General features: G+C 44.1%; 1 protein-coding gene across 1 annotated transcript in view; it reads right to left on the bottom strand.

Moving 5' to 3' along the window:
- LOC310786451 (E3 ubiquitin-protein ligase RNF43-like) overlaps positions 1-7,056 on the bottom strand; it is a gene marked incomplete at both ends in the record, with an annotated part of 24,206 nt that extends 17,150 nt beyond the window's left edge. Inside the window, 4 exons of the mRNA XM_083647661.1 lie at positions 588-710; positions 2,181-2,331; positions 2,472-2,541; positions 6,957-7,056. Coding sequence (XP_083503787.1) covers positions 588-710; positions 2,181-2,331; positions 2,472-2,541; positions 6,957-7,056 — 444 coding nt within the window. The remainder of the gene's footprint in view (positions 1-587; positions 711-2,180; positions 2,332-2,471; positions 2,542-6,956) is intronic.
- Between the last annotated feature and the right edge of the window lie 1,023 nt (positions 7,057-8,079).

Below are 8,079 nucleotides of genomic sequence, written 5' to 3'. Positions count from 1 at the left end.
AATTACAGGAATGAGGTAGACTGAAATAGAGATATTAAGATGTTCTGTGCGCTAAGTGGCTCAAATTAATCACAGTTTTTTTTTAAACCTTTATTTATCCAGGGAAAGAGAACTCAGCTCTGTGCTCTTTTCCAGCGACAACCGGCTTCACATCCAAACAGTTAGACGCATTCACACACTGGGAGCTGCCCAGTACAACCAGAGGTTTCTGCTGGGCCACTAGATAAGTAACTGGCTCAAGGGCAGTTTGACAGTAGTTGTTGATGGAGGAGAGTCATACTCATTCATTCCACCCCCCTTTTCCAGATGGTCCAGAGACTCAAACCAGCAACCTTCCAGTCACAAATCCACTCGTCTAAATCTTTGGTACCTTCTCTCTTTCAACTCAAGGTGAAAAACAAAACACATTGTTGTCTATTCTATAGTGCAGCTCTGATTTTTCCTAGACCGAGCCATGACAAATGGAGCTTTGGGAGAGTTATTGTTGAGTTTTTTCCCCCCCACCCAGATAGAGCCTAAGACTGATTTATTATAGATTGTCTGTGTTGTGATTGTTTTGCTGAGAGGCGGGATGGGGAAGATGGGACTTCCAGCTGCTCTGGATGCTTGGGAGTCCTGGGAGTCCTGGCCCGGCTGGCCTCCCGGCTGGTCCGGCCGAGTGGGCATGCGCTGTTCTGGGCCGCGGCAGGGGGCTGATGGGCCTGCAGAGGCTGGGCCACAGAGGCCACAGATGCCTTAAATGACTTGGCATGATGGGATAGCGAAGGGGAAGGAGCACGGCTCGCAAGTCAATCAAAACAGCTCTTCAACCATTATGTGAGCGAGTGTTGGGAGGCTGTCAGGATGATCTGGAAAAAACAAAAACAAAAATAAAATACACACAAGCACACTTTTGTCGATGGTGTTGTCATGAGGGCCACAGCTTGACTGAGTGACCTCTCTATCCGTTGTACAATTTATAATAATAAGTTGTAAGTCCATGTCATGCTTATAGTTAAGTAGAGTATCCTGAGTTTAGCGAATGAAACATTCCGGCGTTGTCACATTTCACTTCACAAACATAATGTGAAAACTTAACTTTGAGCTCTTTACTTTGGGGAATTAAAACAACCGTCTAATCTGAAATGAAAAGCTGATAGAAAAGTTTCACTGATCATTTTTCTACGGTACGTGTGCCAGAGTTAAATAGCCACTCGCTTATGGGCATAATTTAATAAATGACCAGCTCGTCAATTTTCACTATGGCTAATTAAGCGAGTGTTGAAAGGGGAATTATCCTTTTCTCCTTTAACTGGGCTTTTTACCTTGTATACGTTTGAACCAGGACGATCCCAGTTAGTCCTGGTTGACTGTCTCAAACAAAGACGCCCCGTGAAGGGCTTCCAACCTGCACCCATGATACCAGACCAACAGAAGGCCCCCATTAGATAGTAATTCATGTGGAAGCTGTGGGACCCCAATATCATTATCAAGCCACAGACCTGCCAGCTTATTGTGCACTGCAGTCTGCTGTGTGATAAACATCCTTTGACTTGAGCAAGTTTCAGTGGGGAAACAAAGCTGTTTCTTCATGCTGCATGCCGAGAGGATTTGCTGGCTCTTTGTGACTTAAAATATGAAGTTTTAATTGAAATGTAAAATGTTTAAAGGGGTTTTCTCATTTATGAGGAAACATGCAACCAGCAAATGATGTTTCATGTCGCTGACCCATAGCATCCCAGCCGTGACCTTTAAACTGAAACACATTGGTCTATCAAGGTTGTGTACTCGTCATTTTAAACTGCAATAAGTCCCATTTACACCCATTTTGCCTGTAGTTTCTGTACAGTTTATGTAAAGTGGAATTAATACAGAAAGTGTTTGTATAACTTGAGGTTGATACTAATACTTGTATCAGTATAAAGTCAGTAGAATGGACAAATTTCCAGTTCCTCTGTTTGCTGATATGACACTGTCATATCAGTTTGTTTGACTGCTTTGGTCTCTGTCCTCTATGTCTCATGCGTCTCGTGGGAGAGGGTTTAAATTGGATTTTTTTTTTCTGAGGGTGTTAGGAGGGCAAATCACCCCGGACAGGCCTGACTCCTATCAACATGACACCCTTCACCCCTCTCACTGTCCATACTCACACCTAAACAGTGCTGTATTCACATACATTCACACAAAATCAAACAACTTACAGATACTGTGCGCTCAAATTGAGAGTGGTGAAGCTGCTTCCAGTTCCACTGTGTCCCCCCCCCCCAGAATCGGACTGCATGCTCTTCCAAAACCCTCTCCTCTGACAGCTCTGCGAGCACAGCCACTCCCACTGTGAAAGGCAGGGAAACCCTGTAGGTGATCAGGTGGGAGTCAAGGAGAGAGAGAAGTGGGGGGGGGGGGGGGGGGGGGGGGGGGGGGGGAGAAAAAGCCAAACTAGTCCCTTTAACTTTTTAAAGACTTTTCAGCATTTGTTCTGCACACTTACCTACGCAGACTCCACGGGGCCACAGTGACTGGGGTCCCATTTCAGGCCCAGCGTGGAGCCGGCGAGCTCGTCAGCTGTAAAATGAGAGCGCCGGAGCGCAGTGTGAAAATGGATTAGCCTCGCTGAGATAAGGGGAGTCCTCAGCGAGCCGTGCACGCCTTCAATGGGGAAAAAGAACCGCTGTACAAATTGTTTTTGGTACATTAAGTACCTGTTACTTTATTTCACAGATGGAAAACAATAACACAGGCTCCGGGGTCGGAACCAGCGCTGCATCCAGGGACGCCAGAGGTTTGGGCCCAGCGAGCGAGCGAGCGAGCGAGCGCCCTCTGAGTCACCCCTCTCTCTCTTCATATGCAAAGTGATTTTTCCTGAGGACTTTTGACTCGAGGAATTCAACAGATTGACAAATACGGCATATGATGATAAATGACAAAGTGCCAGGTGGGCAGTCAACAGGCTACTGAGGGAAATCATACAGAATATCCACGTTAATAAAAATAAAATAAAAAAGGCGGAATGTTCCCGCTCAGCAAACGGGGCAGGGATTTTTCAATTAATAAGCCCGTTGCTGCAGCAGGGCCCCCCCAAATTAAATGAGTGTGTCAGATCCTGGATGATTTATACATTTGGACTGATCTAACAGCTCTGTGGAACAGCTATGACACCCTGACAAGCCAACAATGGATATGAAAAATGAGCCAATACCACAGCACTAAGTCTGAGACTTTCAAAGCCAAATGCACGCATAGCATCCAGCCTCTACTCACGAGTATAATGAAAATAAAGGGGGGGGGGGGGGGGGGGATAATCCCCTCAAGAATCTCCACACAATTTTAGCTAAATCATTCAGTGTTCATATGAATGGAGTGATGGAGACAAATTGGTCAAAGTGGAGCGTGTGGCGGCCTTTTTGTGGCTGTGTGGAGGAGAGCACATCACGTTACAGCTAAATGTGATATCGGCCCTATTGCTGAGCTTTGACTCAATAGGAAAATGCCAAACCAAGTTAGCACCGAGGTACTTTTCAAAATACCTCAATTCTCCTTCTGTTGCTCTCAATTTTAAAATAGACATGTTCATGTTTCCCCCCCCCTCTCCTTTGTGGTGGCTTTATTCAAAGAGGACAGATTTGACGTGGTCCAGGATCGTCAGAAACAAAAGTCCACCTTTGTGCAGCGCACACAGCAGAGGCTGTGTTTATAATGATGCTGTGTGGAAGGCGAGGGGCCTGGCTCACTTGTTAGATGGAGTGATAAAAGCCAACGTGAAGGGCTAAAGCATTTTTGCTTTTCTTTGTATTGTCCTTTTACCCTCGCATTGTGTGTCTGATGAAAAACTGCACTTGGTGTTCCTCAGAGCTCAGCAGATTTAGAGGAAACAATTACCAGTCCGGTGATCTCTGCTTCTCCAGTCCCACCGATAAACACCCAGCGCCCTGAGGTATGGACGGAAAATGATACAGTTTAAAATTTCATCGTTTTCTTGGCCCCCTCTCACCCCCCCCCCCCCTCATCTCTCTCTCTCTCTCTCTCTCTCTCTCTCTCTCTCTCTCTCTCTCTCTCTCTCTCTCTCTCTCTCTCTCTGAGGTTTTATTTCACAAAAGTGAGAACACATTTTGTTGTCGATGGAGGCAAAAGAGAGAGAAACAATAAAGAATATGAAAAGCCCATCTTCACAGAACATTAGACATCGCAAAACAACCCAAAGCTATGATTGGATATATCAAAAGTGACAAGTAAAAGTTGATTGCTGAGTGTCTATTGATTGAGCTATAATTCACTGGGATAGCACAGCCTCATAGTTGTCCTCACAGTGCACCAAACCCTGCTGCTGCAAAGCCACGCAGGGAGAGGATGAGCTCCAACACATAGAAATAGTCTGTAGGGCAGGGAGCTCTTATTAATCTGTGCTAATCTAACAACATCACATATAGTGTGCAACTTGGTCCATGTTTGTTTCCAAAGTGCTTAATGTGTACAACGTTTTCAGCATGGCCACAGTTGGAATTGAACCACTAACCCTTGAAGTGTTAATGCACTAATTGCACTATGCACACAACGAAATATTGTCAGTGTCACATTATATTTTCATAGATTCTCACACAGGAACCTGTTATTCATCCATAGGTTTTTGAAAGCTGATATTGATGCAGTATTGTTTACTTACTTATACTTTGATTACTGTAAAGCTGCCTATTGTAGCCAATATTATGCGTTGATATTCAGTTAAATTCAAATAATGCCAAACTATCGAGTATTCAATGTTTCCCTCAGAATTGTATTGTTTTCAGCGAGAAAGGGCCTGTGAAACAGCACAGACAATCATGGAGACTCTTAGACACTCCTCTGAAGCAGGGACGAGTGAATGAGCAGCTCTTTAAGGCAGGGTGACCCCCTCTGGGGAAACGGTGGGATACATTATTGCCTTTAAATGAAGAATTAATTTACATAAAATATTGTGTATGCTGCTATAAATGAAATGTGCAAGGAAAGTCAAATTTCATTGCAAGGTTTATAGACTGTCGGGAAGGAACCTTCATTATATTGGAGGTGGACAACATGACTGGCTGATATTTGATAATACACTGCTCCGTATAGGGCCTATATCACCATATTTTGTTACATTCTGATAGATCTTCACTTAGCAGCCTCAGATCAAATTAGAAATATAACGGCTTTATTATTGATGTTTGAAAAGCAGAGATGATGAAGGACATGGTACCGCTATGGGGTGAAGGAATAATCATTGATGGGTAGTAATAGTCAAGGAAAGTCATAATTTATGCCTGCGGCCTCCACAGGTAAAAGAAAAAGACAGAGAAAAGGAGATGAGAAATAGGAGAGAGATCCTTACAGGGAGTGAAACACTTGAGCTGTGGAGAAGGCCAAGTATGCCGGCTGCACTACAGGCCGAGAGTGATTGAATGATCCCATTCTGGGCTCTTTGTTAGACAACGGGCAGCGGTGTATGAAGATTGATACAGAAGTGCTCGACTCGGTTTGCTGGATCATCAAACGGATTGATATTATACTCCGGCCGAGGATGAAGACAAAGTAAGTGTTATCATACTCAATACTGGGGCTTGTCAGAGGCGGGAAATCATCCAGTGTCGCCGGTTATGGGAGCGTTTCGCAGACTGTCATGGGGGATTTATCTGGGAGACGCAGCGCTGCGTGGCAGTCCCGGCTGTACCGTAAAGATCTTAGCCAAAGATTGAATTACAACATCACGCTTTGGACTACATTTATTTCACTACTATCATGCTTGTCCACACAGATACTGTAAATCCCCGGTCTCCTTATCAAACAACTGTTTGTTATCGTTCAAAATAACATCATTCAAAGTGATATCATTATTTCGATAGCATATACATTATAGCCAATGATTTGTTTATCATACAACAAAGGGTACATGCGATCTAGTCTGGGTTTCCAGACGTTTGGTGAGCGGCGCCAACAGCGCCACCTAACCACCAAACGTCTGGGAATTTCATTGTCAAAATCTGTCTCTTCGAGCCCGGCGAGAACGGCCGGCAGCAGACACGCCTACATTTATTATTAGAATTTTATTTGGTAGCGGCAATGCAATGTTTCATAGTTCCATAGCGTTTCATAGTTCCAATATAGAGCAAGACACTGATGTGCTGCAAAGAGAGTTTATACCTGTTGTTTATTTTACAATAATTTTTCCTACCCGGAAGTGGTCCGCTTGCTACTGTGAAGTCATCAGCAGGCTCTGTAACGTTAGCCTCGGGAGTTGGGCTTATGGCTGGGGGAAAGACATCTAGCCGCCGGGGCCGGATGAAACACGTCCTATTAACAGGTTATGTTTGTGTCTAAGTGATTAATATGTTTCTCCGCAAACGCGGCGATGTTTTGCGAGACACCGGTTCTGCATGAGCATCACTGCCCCCAGAAAGCAGGCCCGCCCACAACACTCATGATTGGTTCTCTGATGCAAGGCTTCCAACAGCACCACCTAACGTTATGAAAAGATTTAAATAATAATATTCTCAGTCTTAAGGTAGTGAAATCGATTAAGACTGAGAGCTGAGTCTACATACGATCTCGTCAGGCTCCCAGTTTCTCCTGTATCCTATGGAGCAGTCAGTGCAGTTCATACCGTTTGGTAATTCTAGTAAGGGTGCTGTGTGTAGTATTTTAAAAACAGTAAATAATTACCACATTACATTTGAGAATACATTTTGTAGATTTTTGGGGTACAATTTTAAGATTGCTTTACGGCACAAAGGGATATCCGGTAACCCTTTATTTTACAGGTCCCTAACTACATATGAACTACATATGAACACCAATGTAATCATGTCTAATTAATACAAATAGTTACATATGAACATATGAACTATTTGTAACACTACATAATATGGTGTTCATATGTAGTTCATACTGTATGTAGTTACATGGTAGCAGACCTGTAAAATGAAGTGAATCTATTCAAGTGTAGTTCATATGTAGTTACATGGTACCGGACTTGTAAAGAAGCTGCGGCCTGGGACAGAGATTGCTAAAACCCAGTGGTGGATTCAAACCGCTGAACTCAGCTTTGAGTTCATAGCTGACTTTCATAGTGGAGTTTGAGAGGATAACTGTATGTCAGTCAGATGTAGTTGCTGTCACTTCGTAGCTTTGTTATTATACACAGAGACTTGGGGGGGGGGGTATTGAACTACAGTTGAATAGACTCACTCCATGTTACAGGTCCGGTACCATGTAACTACATATGAACTACGGTACATATTAACTATTTGTAATTAGACATTACATTGGTGTTCATGTAGTTCATATGTAGTTAGGGACCTATTAGTCTCGCTGGCCAGCCTCCTCTCCCTTCCATCCGAGGAGTCTGGCGCCGCAGGTCTCCATAGTGGGATTGCGATGGGCGGCGCTTAGCGGCAGTGCCCTTGGAAAATAGTTTCAAACAATCGGCCCGACGTGCCCGATTATGCAGTCCGCGCCTGTCTGTGTGTGAGAGAGAGAGGGAGACAGGGGCAGACAGGATGAAACATCTGAAGAGGCCTGGCTGGCAACCTGTGTTTTTCTTGTTCTTCTTCAGAACAAGCTTGTCTGTAAAGTGGCTTCACTGTAGGCTTTCTTGGACATAATATTACTTGGCTCAATGAGTGACAAATTGTGTTTTCGGATATAGGGGCTATCGGCTATTTTACAGTTGTGACTTAAAATGACTTTATTTAATAAAGTCAGTGGTGTGAGTGTGAGAGGAATTCAATCAATAGACAATAACATTGGTGTGTTTAAAATGAGATATTCCACTAAATGGCTAAAACGGATTCAAACATGCAAAAAAGGCAAATTTTTCTTCGCCGCCGGCCTTAATTGATTTTTTTTTTTTGGGATGGGGGGCCCCCCTAAGAGCTTCGCCCCCTCTGGGCTGATAGGGTCGCTCTGCCCCTGTGTCATCTGTTTACAGTAATTATACCAAGATATCACATTTTATTTGACAATGATAGCTTATATTAACGTTTAAAAATATTAGATAGGGGCGTCCGGGTAGTGTAACGGTACATTCCCTGCCTACCAACACGAGGGTCGCAGGTTCGCGCCACCTTGCTACCTCCGGCTTGGTCGGGC

This window comes from Poromitra crassiceps (assembly GCF_964638095.1).
Source record: "Poromitra crassiceps genome assembly, chromosome: 1".
Taxonomy (NCBI): domain Eukaryota; kingdom Metazoa; phylum Chordata; class Actinopteri; order Beryciformes; family Melamphaidae; genus Poromitra; species Poromitra crassiceps.
Note: the sequence above shows the minus strand (reverse complement) of the source record. Positions and strands in the feature narration are given on the sequence as shown.